The 17,139-nt window shown below is 47.8% G+C and overlaps 2 protein-coding genes across 14 annotated transcripts in view; one reads left to right on the top strand and one right to left on the bottom strand.

Annotated features, from left to right (window-relative positions):
• The window catches only part of LOC121090846 (probable E3 ubiquitin-protein ligase HERC3), a 55,455-nt gene extending 49,755 nt beyond the window's left edge, over positions 1 to 5,700 (top strand). For all 4 annotated transcript variants that reach the window (XM_040599602.1, XM_040599611.1, XM_040599597.1 and 1 more), the window contains 3 exons: positions 878 to 1,061; positions 1,845 to 1,947; positions 3,910 to 5,700. In XM_040599602.1, the coding sequence (XP_040455536.1) occupies positions 878 to 1,061; positions 1,845 to 1,947; positions 3,910 to 4,118 (496 nt within the window). In that variant the 3' untranslated portion in view covers positions 4,119 to 5,700. The remainder of the gene's footprint in view (positions 1 to 877; positions 1,062 to 1,844; positions 1,948 to 3,909) is intronic.
• A 3,165-nt stretch (positions 5,701 to 8,865) lies between these two features.
• FAM13A (family with sequence similarity 13 member A) overlaps positions 8,866 to 17,139 on the bottom strand; it is a 133,767-nt gene continuing 125,493 nt past the window's right edge. For 9 of the 10 annotated variants that reach the window (XM_040599503.1, XM_040599516.1, XM_040599525.1 and 6 more), the window contains 3 exons: positions 14,368 to 14,564; positions 13,570 to 13,671; positions 8,866 to 12,564 (listed from right to left, as the gene is read on the bottom strand). In XM_040599503.1, the coding sequence (XP_040455437.1) occupies positions 12,438 to 12,564; positions 13,570 to 13,671; positions 14,368 to 14,564 (426 nt within the window). In that variant the 3' untranslated portion in view covers positions 8,866 to 12,437. The remainder of the gene's footprint in view (positions 12,565 to 13,569; positions 13,672 to 14,367; positions 14,565 to 17,139) is intronic. The other variant, XR_005828720.1, reaches the window with a different exon arrangement.

The following is a 17,139-nucleotide window of genomic DNA, read 5'->3' as shown; positions in this document are numbered from 1 at the left end:
GTTTCCGTGCTAAGACTGTTTTCTTGCTCTGTAGTGAGGGGTGTTTCTTGATTTCTCCTGGTGGCTTTCTCTTGGGGGCCAGGAGGGAGGGCACTGGCCGTGCAGTTTCAGATCAAGACTTTTCAGAGCAGGGTTTCCTCCGTCTGCCTCTAGGCTACAGCTTTGGCTTTGAAAATGCGGAACCACCGGCAAGACTCGCTGGGGACAGAGTCAGCAGGTGCTGCCTCCGAAAATCCACCTGACTGGGGCTCTGTGCGTCTCTTGGCTTCGGAAGCGGTAGTCCTCTGAGCACTGTCTGTCCCCTCTCCCCAGCAGAGCGCTTGCTCCGACCAGCCTGGCAGTCTGAGGTCATGGCAGGTGGGCGCAGAGCCCCAGTAACCCCAGATGCCTGCAGGATGAAGAGCTCATGTCCTGGGCTTCCTGAACGTAGGGTTGCAGATGCTGGGCCGGGGGTGGATATGTTCCTCTGGTGACGGAATCCTCATGCTTGTTAAACACAACCCCTGTGCAGGCCGTGGGTTCCGTAGAGAAGAGGGCATCCCAGTGCTTGGTGTCACTCTGGCTCCCTCCTGGCCCCCTGGGCAACTGGATGCAAGGGCACTGGGTGGGTTTACTGGTAGTACAGAGCCTGGGCTCCTGGGGCACCTCCCACGCTGCCACTGCCAGGGAAGAAGCAGACACTTGGTGGCACTTGCTGCTTAATACTTTGTCGGTGTTGCAGTGACTCAGCTCAGTGAGAGGAGGGCAGTGGGCTGAACCCGTCGGAGACTCATGTTTGTGAGCCACATTACAGGCAGAAACAGGAGAACTTCGCAGTGCTGCTGCCCAGGCGTATGATTAAAAGTGCTTTCCTTTGCCTGATCTCTCTGTGCACTAGGGAAGAGTTTGTTGAAGCCTACGTAAATTACATCTTCAACCTTTCCATCCATGAGTGGTACACGGCCTTTTCCACTGGCTTCCTGAAAGTGTGTGGTGGGAAAGTCCTGGAACTCTTCCAGCCCACAGAGCTCAGGGCCATGATAGTTGGAAACAGTAACTACAACTGGGAGGAACTGGAGGAGGTAAAGCTTCCCTTTTGTCATATTTTACTACTTTTTCACGATTACTGGGATTGTGCAGTTGCATGAGGAGGGCAACAGCCTGGCTCATGAGGTGTGATAAAGCACAGATGTCTTTTTTTTTTTTTTTTTCTATTTTCTTTTTTCCTTCTCTCTAATGCTCCTTGTACATCTTGCCGTCATTCACACAAAAAGCTTCTTATTGGGCTGTCCTGCTACTGGTATAACTCAGGGAGGAAATTCAGGATGAGAAAGGACAAAGGAGAAGGACTTCTATCTGCTTTTTTTAGGGATGAAACCTAAGACAGAAGGGAAGAGAAAGTCAGGGTCTTAATTTGCAGTAGAACTCACTGCGCTGCACAAGGGCAAGAAGCACACAGCCAAGGGTTCAGAGGGGAGTCTGGACACAAAGTAAGAGTTATATTCTCTCAAAATGCATAGACCAGCAAGTTACTTGCTCTGTGTCTGCCTCAGCAGTAAAAGTGGCTTTGCAATGGAGATCACACAATCTTGTCCACGAGCCCAGCCTGCGAACAGGTACTCCAGGATTCTTCATGACATGTGTAATTAGGTGGATAGCTGGAAGCCTAACGCCTACCTTCCACGTATTGCTAGGAGAACACTTGGCTGGGTCTTTGAGCCGTGCTATTGCCCATGACCCATTCTGCTCTCCATAACTATCAGACATCAATCTGATGTCAGATACTGGGGGAGATCAGGTCTGGGTTCTGCTTAGTCTTTGCTTTCTAGTGCCAGATGAAATGATGTGACTTTGGTTTCCAATAGAGCGCTGTCTATAAGGGAGACTACACTGCAACACATCCAACTGTGAGAATGTTTTGGGAAACCTTTCATGCATTTCCCTTGGAAAAGAAGAAGAAATTTCTCTGTAAGTATCTTGCAGTGGTGCAGAGATTTCCTGAAATTAAAGACTCAGGTGGGAGTGTGTGCGAGCTCCGGGGTTATGGCATGTTGCATTAAGTGCTAGAAGATGATCCAGCATGAATGCTTATCTCCTGACTTATCTGCTAGTCTGATAACCAGGAGAGGGAGAAAACATCTATTTTTTTCCCCTTTGTGTTCATTTTTACCCTCAGAATCGCTGGGTGATATCTGCAGTGCCAGACCAAATGCAGTCTCTCACAAGGGAGTGCAGTATCCATGTGTTTGCTTTTCCAGATGGTGAATTCATAGCAGTCCCCAGAGCCCGTACTTAATCTGGTTCCTTTTTCTGCAAGCTGAGCTTCCAGGCACCACAGGGCTTTTTTTTATGGACCATGGGGCACTTGTAGGGTGACAGCTGAGTGGAGAAGCTGGTGTATAATGTGGCAGGAAAATGAGACCACACGTTGATGTGACTGAGCAGCAGATACCTCTCCTCCTGATGGTGGTCACCTTGTGCTATTGTGGTGGGTGGTGTGCTGAGGAGGAGAGGGAATCCTCTGCAGAAGCGGCCGTGGAAGCGTGTGTGTATGTGTGTGTTGCTTCGAGTGTCCCAGCCACACACAGATCCGAGGTGCTGTGTGTGGGTGACTGGGGAAAAAGGAGAGACAAGGAGAAACACGTGGTTTTAAGGGCAGGTGACTCTGAGTTTGTTACTGCAGCCAGCCATTTTTGCTCCCTGGAGAGTCCTGGTGGACACCTAGTTGACCAAGAGCCAGCGATGTGCTCCTGCTGCAAAAGTGACACGTGGCTGTGTTAGGGGGAGTGTTGCTAGCAGGTCTTGCTCCTCTGCGCAGCACCGGTGAGGCTACGCCTGGAGTGCTGGGACCGGTTCTGGGTTCCTCAGTGTGCAAGGCATGGATATACCAGAGAGACTCCAGTGAAGGGCTGCTAAAACGGCTGGGGGACTAGAGCATCCCTGCTGTGAGGAAGGGCTGCGAGGGCTGGGGCTGTTCAGCCTGGAGAAGAGAAGGGTCACAGGGGGCTTCAGGGAGTACAAATACTCAAAGGGAGGGTGCAGAGAGGAGGGAGCCAGGCTTTGGTGGTGGTGCCCAGTGACAGGACCAGAGGCAGTAGGCACAAACTGAAACACAGAAGCTTCCTTCTGAACATCAGGAAACGTTTTTTTTCCTGTGAGGGGTACAGAGCACTGGCACAGTTAACCAGAGAGGTTAATGTGGAGTCTCCATCCTTGGAGACACTCAAAAGCTGGAGACAGTCCTAGGCATCCTGCTCTAGGTGGCCCTGCTTGAGCAGGGGAGTGGCCCAGAGGTCCTTTCGACATCAGCTGCTCTATGATTCTGTGGCTACTGGAACGATAAAGGCCAGTGTTCTTATCTGAGGGGTTTTTTCTTCCAAAGAAAGCAGCAGCCAGCTAGTTGTCCTGCATGTTCGAGTTAGAGAAATTTGCACGCTGAAGTTAGCAGCTGTGTAGAGAGGGACCTGGGAGTCCCAGGTCATAGCAGGGGCTTTTGTGGGTAACTTCACCACCAACCAGCATGGCAGGGACACTGCACAAGGGTCACGCGCAGGGGGAGCACGGATACGATGGGGGCAACAGGGAGGAACCAACCCTGGTCCTGGCATCGAGGTGCTGTGCCTGGGAGGGGTGGCCGCAGGGGGAGTGCCCCTGCAGTGGGTACCCGGCAGCCCCGGCTTTCCTCCTTTTTATCCTGCCTGGACATAAGAGGGGGCGTTTAAGGGAAGGGGGGTGCTGTGGGCTGCTTTACTTACTCATCTGCGCACCCCGCGATGGCCAGCACCTCCCCAGCGAGGCCAGCGGTGCCCTGCGTGGGGGCTGGGCAGCATCTCCCTTCCAGGCAGGGTCCTGCTGTGCAGGTGGGGACGGGCTCTGTCATTAGGAGAAGCTGCCCACCCTAACTGGCCGCCTGCCCTCTGCTTCTCCTAGTGTTTCTGACGGGCAGTGACCGCATTCCCATCTACGGCATGTCCAGCCTGCGCATCGTCATCCAGTCCACGGCCAGCGGTGAGCAGTACCTGCCGGTGGCGCACACCTGCTACAACCTCCTGGACCTGCCCAAGTACAGCAGCAAGGAAATCCTCTGCGCCCGGCTGGTGCAAGCCATCGATCACTACGAGGGCTTCAGCTTAGCTTGACCGCACCGGTGTGGGAGAGGCACAGACACTTGGGTACGGAGGAAGAAAACGATGGGCTTGGCTTTATTTTTATAAGGGAATGGATCAGAGCATTTTTCGGGGAAAAGATAATAATAATAATAATAATAGATTGAGATGATGCAGTCTCAGCTTGATGCTGCCAGCGTTTTGCAGGGCTTTGGCAGGGAGAGGCTATTGCTTTGAATTTTCTCAACTACTGAACAAAGTAAGTTCAGTGGGCGTTTCTGTTGTTTCCCCTCCAACTTGACATCGGTGCCCTCCTGGCTGGCAGTTCCTTATAGTTTGTTTTTATTGCCCCTACACACACACGCAGAGTTACCTTTTAATTCAGTTTAAATATTTTGATGTTCCTTGCATTTAGGCTATGGTGGAAATTGAGGATGAAATAGTGATCTTCTTTTTGAAAAGCTGTGACTAGCCCCCCCACCCCCCTCCTTTTTTCCCCCTCCATCTTTTTTAAAACGCAAGCTGGTTCTTGCTTGCTTTGAATGGAAATATCCCCTGTGCCCTTTGGTTCTTGGTGGATGGTACTGGGCAGGGATGTTATTTGTGACCCCCAGGGGTGGTGTATTAGTGATGCTCTGTCTCTTTGCACCAGGATGTCTCATGGAGAGTGTGATGATTTGGGATGCTTGGCTTGTTTTTCCTCAGTTGTCTCAGATTTTGTTTCCAAGCAATGTCTTCTTAACAAAACCTCAAAATCCTCTGGAGCAGGGTTTGTGTTCGGGCCGGTGGAAGGACAAACCCTACCTATAATAACGGGTTTCTCAAATTGCATCTCTCTTGTGTTGTGTTTCTGTCTTGGCAAGCCTGCCAATTAGGCAGGTGGGCTTTGCAGAGCCGTTTTTCCATCCGAACTGACCTGTTATTCCAACACAAGGTGAGGTGGCAGCTCTCACCCACTGCTGCCTTTCTCCAGAGGAGTCACGCGTGCGTGCGTGTGTGTGAGCGTGCGGGGGTGTACGAGGTGTGTACGAGTTCTCCAGTCTCATCAGGTCAGAGAAAAGAAAGAAGCATGAAATCCACTTCCGAGTGATAACCCTCTCTTTGGAGATTGCCTTTGGTTTTGCAGTTACGGTTACTTTATTTTGCAAAAAGCCAATGTGTGAGAATTAGACTGGAAAGGTACATTAGGACTTGAGTAGGCAAAATCATTACCAAAAATTCTATCCTGTAAGATTGGAGAGCCTTTATCCCCTTTCCCCCAGTCTCAGACCCCCCCCCCCCCCCCCTTAAATGAAGTTTGAATGATACCCCCTCCCCCATTTTTCAGGTCTTGATGTAAATCTCATTTTAAGCCTAGGGTGGTTTTGACATTGACTTGTTATTAGGACATAGTATTTATGCACCGTGTTCAATATACAGTATTGAACTTTGCACCTCATAACAAAAGGTTTTAGGCTTCTGGGTTTTTTTAAGAAAGGCTGTGGGCTACACTGAGAGCCCTCCAGCCTCTTTCTAATGCAGCACTGAAGACGAATATACAATTATATCAAATGTTTATTTTCGATGTGTGTGTACATAGTACAGTATTATGCAATAAATTTGATGTTTAATTCTGCCTGAGTGGCTGCCTTTGTGTCGGGAAGCAAAGGAGGGGCTGCTCCAGGCACCGGCACTGCCTCTCCCCCCGGTCTCGCTGTACCTCTGAGCATCTGGAAGAACCTCTGCCTTGGCCCGGCTGCTGGTGAGCACCCCAGTCCATCCCCTTGTTGCTTGCTTTGGTCAAATGCTGCCCTCCCCTTCTTCCCCTGGATTCGGCTAAAGGAGAGCGAGGCAGGATGTAGCCCCAGCCCCGGGGGATTTGCTGTCTCCACAGCCAGAGCAGGAGGAGTTTTATCTGCCTGTCCTGGCTCAGCTGAAGTCGGGCAGGTCCCCTGCGGAAGAGCTCACAGGGAGCTGAGCCCAGGCCTGTCTGTCCATCCCTGTCCCTTCATCCCCACATCACCCGTATTTCTTCTCCTTTCCTCTCGCCTCACAGGCACCAAGGCACGCAGTTGGTGCCTCTCCTCATGGCGCTGAAGGCCGCCAAGGCTTCTGCAGCCTGTAGCCCCTCCTGCCCAGTCCCACAGCCCTGCCAGGTGCAGGCAGGACCCCAGGGACAATGTTCCCGTGTCCCCTGTGGTCTGAGCACCCTGGGATGCACAGGGCTCCAGCTGGGTGCTGCAGGCGGCAAGGCTGCGGCGGCCCTGCGGTACCCTGTGCCCCTCCTACGCTGGACTCACCTCAGAGCTGCTGCTTCATTATTTAATAGCAAATAATTAATTAACAAGGGGCCTGTGTCTGCAGGAGCTGTGGCAGCCATACCAGAGGAATTTTAATGCCAGACCGAGCGAGAGTGGATGGCTGCGGGGGGTGTGTGGCCGAGGCGCAGCCTGGCAGCTGAGATGTTCCCTCTGGTGCCAGGGCCCGTCACCCCGTTTGCCTGGGGACGCCCCCCCCAAAATGGGCCTGGGGAGGGGGGTGCTCAGCACCCGCTTGTAGCTGCTGCGAGCTGCAGCCTGGGGACTCGGCCAGCAATGACATGGCCTGGTGGTGCTGGCCCAGCTCTGTCGAATCACTAGTGTAAGTAAATAATTGTTAATTTACTGGCTTAATACAGGGTTTCTATCATGTGGCCTCACGGCTTCAGCTTCCCTGAGTTATGAAGGACGGGTGCTGCTCGCTTGCCTTTAGCTGTGCGCGTAAACACGCAGCTCCTGGGTAGGATTAATAATGAGCTACCACGTGTGCACAGGTATGTTTGGGAGTGTGCATATATAAATACACTTAGATGTACGTGTGCAGCATTCTTTGTAATGTGTTACTTACGGTACTGCATCGGTTATACCTACTAGTAACTTACCAAACTAAAAGAAATATGTATTCGAAGTATTTGTGTTGTATCAGCAAGGTGGGCAAGCTGACGTGAACCGGAGACTTGACGCCAGACTCGGCTGGGTGGCTGGGAAACGGCTGCCGGGGCACAGGCGAGCGTTTGGTGGCAAATGGTGGCGCTGCTCAAATGCCAGACGTGAAAAGGAATTTTCTGTCAGAAAGTTTGTTTAAAAACAAAGTAGAATACTTCCATGCCTCTGTGGGAAACGTAAATACATATACAGTTAAGAGACACATTGCAGTGCATATATATGGATGGATCTGTATGTGCATTAGGTATGTGCACATACCCTATCTATACACTTTTTAGAAAGTCAATGTAATGCATATACTTTACTGTGTGATCCGGATTATATATATATGTAAGGTTTATATATACATATATGTATATATATACATACATATATATATATGTAATGTTTATATATAGTTGTCTATAGATACATCATATAGCGTGTATTTTCTGTAATGTCTTGCACGTTGTGTACATGCATTATCTACAATAATACATTACACACACTATACAGGTAAGTGTATATACTTTCTATAGATACTTACACGCACAGTGTGTGTACATACGTATTTATATCTCCAGTAGCAGATGCCAGCCGTGGCGGCGGTGAGGTCTGTGTCACAGCCCCCCGGGTGGCCTGTGCCCAGCCATACAGCAGGGCGTGCACGCGCCTGGCCCCCTCAGCGCGGGGCAGCGAAAGGTCCTCTCCTTTTTTTGGCAAGACCAAAAAGAAAGTTGCCAGCTCAGGGCAAAGGCAGGGCCATCGCTGCTGCCTGGCCACTCGTGTACTGCGCTGAGACACCCGCAGCGGCGTCTGACACGTAACAAAAACTGTCACCGAACACCTGCAGTCAAAATAGTTTTATTTTCTTATTTTATATAAAATATACACTTAACGTTTGATCCATTTATGTTAAAAAAGACACCCACCCCACCTCTACCAGCCTCTGCACTCCGATCAATTCAAATATTTGATATATACCAAGGTATTTGTGTAAATGTAGCATGTTTGATGTATATACATATCCATATATGTATATGCTTCACCACTGCATGCAGGTATCCGAAGGGAGGCAGGCACAAGGATCACTCCAAACACACAAGGTTCAGCAAGTGTACAACACCCTGTGCTGCAAGGAGGGGCGCAGGCTGGCGAGACTCGACTGCCTCCCCCTGTAGCGGGAGGTGCTGCTCTGCCCCCAGCTCCGAGGTTGCAAGTTTTTTCTATGAATCTTCTGAATGTGGGGTGCAGGTGGGCTGTTCGCAATTGGACTCTGGGAGCCAGTTTGTGTGTCTTACAGCCCGAGCAAGGGGCCTTTGTCACCGTGATGGTCAGGCAGCAATACCTCAGTAACCCCCTGAAGGAGAAACGGGAGGAGACGAGGAAACAGCGAAGCCAAAGGACGTTGAAAACCAAGCTGCCGTATGGCTCCGCACCCTGGATGTACAGCAAGCACAGCTGGCCTGATGCGGGACAGACTCGGGCTGGGGGCCCAGCCTCTGGCAGCTTGCTCTGCAGGGTTGCCGCCAGCCAGCAAGGGCCACTGAAGTAGCCACCTGAAGCAGCCACCACTTCAAGCCCAGCACTGGGCCAGTGGCTGGCATGGCCCAGCCCCACAAACAGGACAAGCTCCACCTCTGGGCACGGTGGGGACAGCTGGGGGCTACAGCCTGGCTCTCACCTTGGCAGCTCATTTCCAGCACTGCTGAATCACGCATTTGCAAACGTCTCCAAAGAGGACTTGGGAAGCACCTTGGGCTGGAGGACGTCTGGCAGCGCTTACCCTCTGAAACTTGCACATACCAGGAATAACAACTGAGGTCTTAGCAGAATGATTAAAAGGTAAGATGCTTTAATTTCACTGCCTTTAACATAAACATCCGTTATTTGACTGTTTACTCGAGAGTAAACAGAGTAAAACCAAATGCAACTTGTAAGGATGGCAAGTCTTCCTCTGTCTTTAAGTCTTGCAATCTTATTTTGTCTGCAAGCCATTCCTCATGTAAACAAGGGGTGATGATTTATTATCCCGCGGTGTGGTAACACAGACACACGTGTCTGAAATGGCCCCGGTAAATGGGAAGCCCAACAGACCGTGCTGCCGTCCTACAGCAGACAGTTTGTTCTAGTGACAGGGAAAGAGGTTGTCTTATACTAAACAGCTTATTTATATCACATAAAGTACATTTTTGTACAGTACTTCACACCTTTTAAAAAACAGTCTTGTATTTAATCTTCTCCAGTCAATAGACATTGATGTTGGCATAGACAACTCATCAAACAAAACACAGAGATGTTGCTTGGATTGACTTAGGAGTGTGGTGGGGCAAACGTCATTTCTGGCTATTTGTGGTTAGTGGGAAGTCAGATCAGCTGTGGGAGATACAAAGACAACATTTTAGTGCTCAGGTCTTGGAGCCCTGCTCCTGTGCAGACTTGGGAGAGGGGAGTTGCAGCATCTGCAAACCCAGGACAGAAAGTTGAGCATTTATACGTATCTTTCCACGACTGGAATTTAAAAAAATCACTTCTTCTCTACGATTATCTTTCCTAGCAGTTCCCTTTGCAACAAAGCAGATGATGATTATTTTTTTTTTCTTCTTGCCACAGGGAAAAACTTGAAAAGAACAGTTTAAGAATAGAGATAGCTAGGTGTGTTTTTTTTTTTTTTTTTCTTTTAATGTACAATCTCAGTTAACAGGTTTTGTTACTTTTAGCTCTCAAAGTTCAAAAATAGAAACTCTCTAAAGTGCATAATTGTACTTACATTTCATATAAACTATCTGAAATTCTAGCAATATACCATGTAAACAGCGGTAACTAAGCATCAGAAAATGCTACAATCTCATCAGTTTAAAAATAAAATGGACTGTTCCCTACTTATCATTTATCAAGATTTGTCAGGGGCAAAACCCAGCAAACAAGATAATTTATCAGTACACAGTGCAAACAGGCTTTTAAAAATAAGGAGAGAAAACATACTCCTGGGAAGCCTTGGCTCACTGGAAAAATGTGTGACTATGAAAAAGGGCAGAAACTGCTTCTCCTGTCCAGATAAAGATGCTCGGATTCAGCAAAGCACCCAAGCTTCAGTCCATTGTGATTCAGCAAAATCTCAAAGGTTGAGGCACGTGCTCACCACCTGTTTTTGCTTTGCTGAACTGGGCATGAACAACAGAAAACTGAGCCCAGCGCCAAGGACTTTCTGGTAATCCAACATCCTTTCTCATCCCACACTTCTACTCGTAGAGTGACATCCCAGCCAGTTTGCCTTAGCTGCTTAGAATGACTCGGGAGAGCCGACTATGGACTCAGAGGAAGAGCCCGTACAGCTCTGATTTCCCGGGCTGCCTTGTGTTCGGATGGGTTTACCCTGGTCAGGCTTCCCTTCCAGTCAAACATCTTCAAAAACCAGTTTTTGAGCCCATTTGTCAGCTCAGTTAACACACTTAAAGGATCAGTTTTGCCGAGGCAAAGCCCCACATCTCTCAAGTGATGGGAACTAAAGCACCTCTGAAAAGCCAAGCCCTAAATTCAGTCTTCACTGATCTTCTATAAAACAGGCAATTCTGCAATCAGTAAAAAGAAAACCAAAAACCAAACAACGTGGGAGTCCCCGGCGCAAGTGCTTTCGCTAACGCACATCACTGCTTTACCCGTCCCGACCAGCAATGGGCACGCGCAGACCCACTGGGAGAAGGTTGCCTTGTGAAGCGTTTATGGGATCCTGGAGAGACTGAACCAGCATCGGTGCCGGCAAGAATTAACACAGCACATACAGCAAGTGCAAGGGGGTAAGTCTAAGCACCACAACCCAAATACATCTATTTGTGAGCCCACTTGCCCGTATAAAGAAGGAAAGGGGTGAAGTTCTGCGAGTCCTCTGGCACAACCTCCGCGAGGCCTGGCTGTGACGACTGGCACCGCATTTGATCTCAGCCACCTGGCTTCTGCCCGTTAGCTCCCCAGGGACCAACGCGAAAGCAAGCGTTACAGAAATGCTCTCCCTGGGGCAGCAGGATTGAGCCCTGGCTCGGGGCTGAGCGAGTTGGTGCGTGCAAGCCTCCGGAGCGGGAGAGCGAGTCCAGGGGGCCTGGGACTGCGGAGCTGCAAGCCCTCAGCTACTTGGTACGTCCCTGAACTTGCTGCCTTTCACTCCTTCAGGCAGCACGTTTGGCATGAGCACCTGAATCTTTTCTGAAAGTCATGAACAAATTCAAAAACAATGAATTGCCAAAACCCGCACCTGACACACAGGCCCTTTCCGTAGGCAGAGCACGGCTCTAGGCCTTCCGTTCCCTTGCAGTATCCTCTGTGCTGGTACACTACCTAAACACACCGGGAAGAGACCATCCCCTGTTGCCACCATCGCAGTGTCATTGCTGCTGCCCACATCGTCTGATAGTGGACATAAAATAGGCTAGCAAGTATGTATGACACTCACACGGACGGTTCAGCTTAGACTCTTACGTTTCTGTCGGGTGATGAAGCACATGTACTAACAGGGTGGGTCTTCCAGGTATCTTCCACATACTTGACACCAGATGTTTAACCAATCGGCCAACCAAAATCCCAAGGGATTCTGACTTAAAGCTTTTAAAACCTCTTTTCTTCCCAGTTGCCCACCCGTGGTCATAATGTTACAGTATTACCTTCCAAGCAGAACAAGTCGGCAAGAACCTTTCTGTATGGCTCGTTTTCTTTGCTATCCTAAAGAGATGTAGGTACTTTCTTCTATTTCAGTCGAATCTGCCATCAAAAAAGTGGGAAGAAAGTCCAACTCGAGCCTGGGCAAAACCGTAACTCACACCACCTCTGGGTGATGACGAGGAGATTCTTACAGCATTTCTCTAGAGCAACAGAAGATGTTGGACTCCAAACAGCCAGGTCAAAAGTCTGAGCAAACCTTTACTGTAGCTACAAGAGAACAGTCTTGGTGCTATCTGACCTGTGCCTTCACAGCAGATCAGTCAGGGCACTTGTCTGTGAAACTAAAGTAGAAGCTATTTGATGATTTAATCAGTATTCAACCTGCTTTGCCTCTTGCTATGATATCCTGGGAAAAAAAAGAATAGCATGGCTGGTTTTGATATTCTAAATATTACAGGATCTGTAAGCAAATCAAAACAGAAGGATCCCTTCAGTGCAGCCACTGAGTGCAGTGTCATGCCTCCTGCACTGGCAAACTCCATTTTGGGCATCAGGCCTGGAAAAAAGACTGGACAACAGCAAGTGTAGGGAGTGATGGAAAGCCACCTTTCCTCCCCCTCCCATCTCTGGGAATGGCCCATCAGTTCCCAGGGAGCTCCTCAGCTCTCCCCAGCCAGGCTTCTGCTGCATCCGCTTCATGCGTTTGTCCATTTGGTGCTCTCTCCTCTTTGTTTGCTGGCAAAAACAATCTCTTCCTTTACATGATCTTGGAGCTAATATCTCTTTTACTGATCAGGACCTCCAGCAGCCTCAGCTTGGCCTTAATCTGCTTGTATTCATTGTATTCTTCAGCCATAGGAGTGCGGTCTTCCTTCTGCACGTTCCTAGTGGGAGTGAAAGCAGATCATGAGGATTTCTGTAACAGTCTTGCCTCAGCAACCTCCCTCTGTCCCTCAACAAGACCTACAAAGTAGCTCCTCTCCTCCGCTCCTCATCAGGGAATGAGACCAAACTTCCCTCCCCTCCCAAAAAGGAATAAAAGAGGGGCAAACAAACTGCTCTAACAAAGCATGGGACGTTTGCATATCGAGGCTGAACTCAATTCTGTGGTTCCAAACGCAAAACCTTATTTGAAGCATGCCCTGTTTCTCTGAAATTGCCAACCTCTGCACGTTTCAGGAGACATCTGAATGTCAGCCTGCTAGCATGGGCAACGTAAAATACAGCTGCTCCGGGCTTGGCACCACATCACTTACACCAACAGGGACACTTGTGAAAAGGAAGGTGCTGTTTGATCAGGTTGGTCTTAGCTTACATGAAAGTTTTCAGTGATTTTACAAGAACCTCTAAGGATGATGGCTGGTGGCAAGAAACTAACAAGGTAACTTAGGAGTATAAATATATTAAAACATTCCCTCAGCTTATTAATGTGGGACATTTTCTGAAAACAATAAACTCAGCTTCACTGAAGCAGAAATACTTGTTAAACTGGTGTCTGAATACTTCATAGACAAGCAAGAATAGGACAGAAATCTAAACATATATCATTAGGAAAAAACCAAATTATTCTATCGCCGAGAACCTATTCCACCATTCCTGGCAGCTGTGCTAAAGGCAGCGAGATTTTCACAATCTGTACTTTTGCTTTCCACTGCTTGTCCTAAGACAAAATTTTCAAAGAGGCTGTTGTCCCTGAAGTTCTCTGGGGGGCAGGGGGCAGAGAAGAACCTAATTTTAAAGGGCAACTGTAATGAATGTGGGTAAAACATTGATGATGATGAAGAAATACATAATAGTGAATTCAGGTGTCTTTCTGTATCTGGAGGTCTTTGTGGATGCCAAACATTAAAAATAGCTGAAGGACAGGGAGACAGCTGAGAAATTATTACCTTCCATTTTGTCGGAAAAAATTATCTTCAAAGTCTCTCAACTTTTTCCTGATTCGCTTTTTCTCTTCCCTGACTTCTTGGAGCTGTTCTAACAGTTCAGGGCTGTTGGGTTCAAATATAAACAAGATTATACACGTGTACACAATTAGAGCAGGAAATATACAGTAACTCCACAAATGTATGGTTGTACCTATGCCAAGCAATGGAGCTGCTCCTGCAAGCAGCTCTAGCAACCTGATGTTACTTGCAACAAAAAACTCTCTGAATTTTGTTCAGCAAAACGACCATACACTTAAGCTGAAGCCTTTAAGGAGATCAAGTGTGCATTTCACAATTCACCACCAACTCCTATGAAAGAGTTATGCTGAAGATGGGTCTGGTTTTGGTGACTTTTACAAGACCAAGATTCAATGGTGACAGCTTAAGGCTACCACCTACATGCGTTTGCATCAGGCCCAGCTGCTAGAAACTAGCAAAGCTAGTTCAACTTGATCTCTCCAAAACCTGAAAAGCCTTGCAGAGTACAGGGTTGTTTTCATGATAAAGCCTTGCCACTGGTGAAGTGCAGCTACTATTTAGTGCTAGAATCCAAAGATGCAGAAGTCCAATATCAGTATCATGACAAGGCAGTTTCTTCCCCAACCTTCATATGAGGGTCTACTGCATTTAAAAATAAAGCTCAAAACCGTCCAACTCAGATCATAAATGGGGGAAAAAAATTCTAGACACTTCTCTGACAAATAAAATGCTATCTTAGCAAGAAATAACTTTTTGAAGTTGTCTGTGAATTCAACATACATGGATGCTTCATGGAGATTTGAAAGCCCCATATCCTGATTGCTCCTAGATGGCATCTTATCATCCACCGGGGAAACAAAGCCGTCAGCGTCATCTTCTAGTTGATCCAAGAAGCTACGCACGTTGAAATCTGTTTTCATGGTAATTGTGAGATCTGCCTTCACGTTGCTGTCCTCCTCTGACCCCTCCTCTTCCTCCTACAGAGAGGGACAGAGCACCCCCGTAACAGAACAGGTTACTGCTTTCCTTCTTAGAAACAGGCACCTCCTTTCACCACATGCACTGGGGAACAAGTACGAAAAGAGGTGGATAGGCAGAGCAAGCACTTTAATTGCCAAGCAATACGGGACACCAGAAGACCATCAGTAAGCCACCCTGTACCCAAAGCATGTCAGAGAAACTGCGACCACCAGCTCAAGACCAGTTAAGGAGACCCAGGGCAACAAAACCAGGTGAAAAAAACCCTGGAGTTCTTAGCAACGTGTTGCTTTGTTTATGTATCCTGATGTAAATAAAAACGCTTCCAGTCATTATGCATACTGTCTAAAGCATACCAGCCATCCTCTAGGTTTCCCTACAAATACACCTGGCAGCATACAGATTGCCAGGTTAAAATCTGAAACATTCCCTCAACAGATGCAGCTCAACAGCTCGCTGTAACGGCTGAACTCCAGACCTCAAACACTCGTGCAGCGATAGCGATGAGCTCAGATGTCTTTCAGTGGCCCAGATGTGGGATATGATTGACTGTAAAAGGACTGCTGTTGCTAACACGTTCCCAATGTCAGCTCTGCACCATTTAGTTGGAATACACTAAAACTGGAGTAGAAACTCTGCCCAGTGCAATTTCCCTGAAGTACACTGATCATTGGGTTGTTTCAAATTTTTTTTGCAAAATTTAGAGGCACAAGATTTGAAAGTGTCTGCTGTGCTTGCTAATTCACAGTATCGCTTCTCCTGCGACACTGTCCAGAAATCATTTGGATTATCAGGGAACAGGGCCCAGTTTTCTCTTACTTACAGAGACATTTCTAGAAGGCAGTTTTCAACCTTAATATAAGGCATGAGGCATAAGCGTGAGAGGAAGGTAATAAATGCCAGCATGGACAGTAAGCCTCTTAAATATGTATGTGTGTATATATATCTATCTTAACAACCACATAACTCTATCCAGGAAGGATTTAAGCACATGCAATTCTTTGAAGGCTTTTGAGGTCTAGTATCACCAAAGTCTTCAAGTGTATGCAAAAATACATTGTTGCACTGGGATCAAAAAAAGCCATTTTCTTTACTTTTTTTCATGCGATTCCTTGTGAGTAGTTCAATTATTCCTACGTGACTGCTCCCACATTTCAAGCAAAATGGGAGAAAGTAACACTAGGACCTGGCATAGTCCCATTAGATCCTCAAAGTCAAAGATTTATGAACGTGTACATTTACATGAAATCAGGAGTTTGCCCAGAGTATTCTTCTTTTGTTAAAGCTCTAGGCCATGAAAATGCACCGCAAAGCCACAGGCTGAGAATTACAACTAAGGTGGAAGCTTGAGGATGAAAAAAAGGTGAGCTGAGGAGAAGTTTTGAGTAATAATAATAAAAGATACAGATAAATTGGAATACATCTCGGGAAAATCTGCAGTGAACTTGCAAAAGTTAAAGCAATATTTAGCATACAATTAGACAGAACCATTTCTCCAGATGTGAATTATATAGTTTAAACAGAAGGCCTAAACCAGCAGTCAGGTACTGTCCTTAAACCCTGCAAACAACTTCATGCTGGGCGGGGGAGGGGAGACCATCGCTCGGTGCCGTTTACCGGTCCCCAAGCATGCCGCCCTGCCCTGCCGGGTAAGGGCAACCAGGGCTGAGGCAGGAGAACGCCAGTCCCGCTGTGGCGTGGAGGAGGATTTGCTAAGTCAATCTAAGCAGTAAAAGCGGTGCGCTTTATTGTAGAGGAATCTCTCTGGCACCAAAGGAGGAGCTCCCGTGCCCTTTCCTGGAAGACCCAAGTTGCTTCGGGAAAGAAAGGAAAGGGACAATTTTCCCAAGCGCTGTGACAAACCGCTTCCGAGGACATATGCAAGGTGTCTTCCCCACAGATGCCCACGAGCCCATCTCGCTTGCTCCACTCCAAGGCCCCAGCGCACTGCCCCTGCCAGCAAGGATTATTCTGGCCCAGAGCTCAGGACAAACCTCCTGCCAACGGAAGCCCATGGGAGGAAAAGAACGTGTAGAAATTTCACTTGTCTTGACCTCAGTGCCAAAACGCTAAATCTGGATGTCACAAGACCTCTTAAAGCATTTTGCTGTTTAAAACAAAGGAGTGAATTACAAGTATTCTTAGTAAGAACTCGAATGGAAATGGCCATCTAAGGCCTTTGCTTTAAACAAGTCTCACACGGGAATCTTATTTTAAACCTGCACTGGCATTTACACCGCAAACCAGAATGATCTTCACTGACCAGATCTATTTGGTTTGCACCTGCTTGGATCTTTACGCAGTCATGAAGCATCTGAATTTTCCAGAGTTACAAATATAGAATCTCCAGAGCATCTCATCATCGGCACTTCCAAAAAGCAAACTTTGCAATCATTTTTTCAACACAGACAATATTCAAGATATCGTATCCAAATGTTTGGTAAGGCTTCACCTCAAATCAATTCCAAGGTTTTATCCAGCTCTCCCAAATGCTTAGAAAACCAAACCAAACCAAGAAACCACAACAGCAAACCCCCGAAAACCCAAGAGTGACAGGGCCTGTCGAGGTAGGCA

The sequence above is a fragment of the Falco naumanni genome, chromosome 1, assembly GCF_017639655.2.
Source record: "Falco naumanni isolate bFalNau1 chromosome 1, bFalNau1.pat, whole genome shotgun sequence".
Lineage (NCBI taxonomy): Eukaryota > Metazoa > Chordata > Aves > Falconiformes > Falconidae > Falco > Falco naumanni.
Note: the sequence above shows the minus strand (reverse complement) of the source record. Positions and strands in the feature narration are given on the sequence as shown.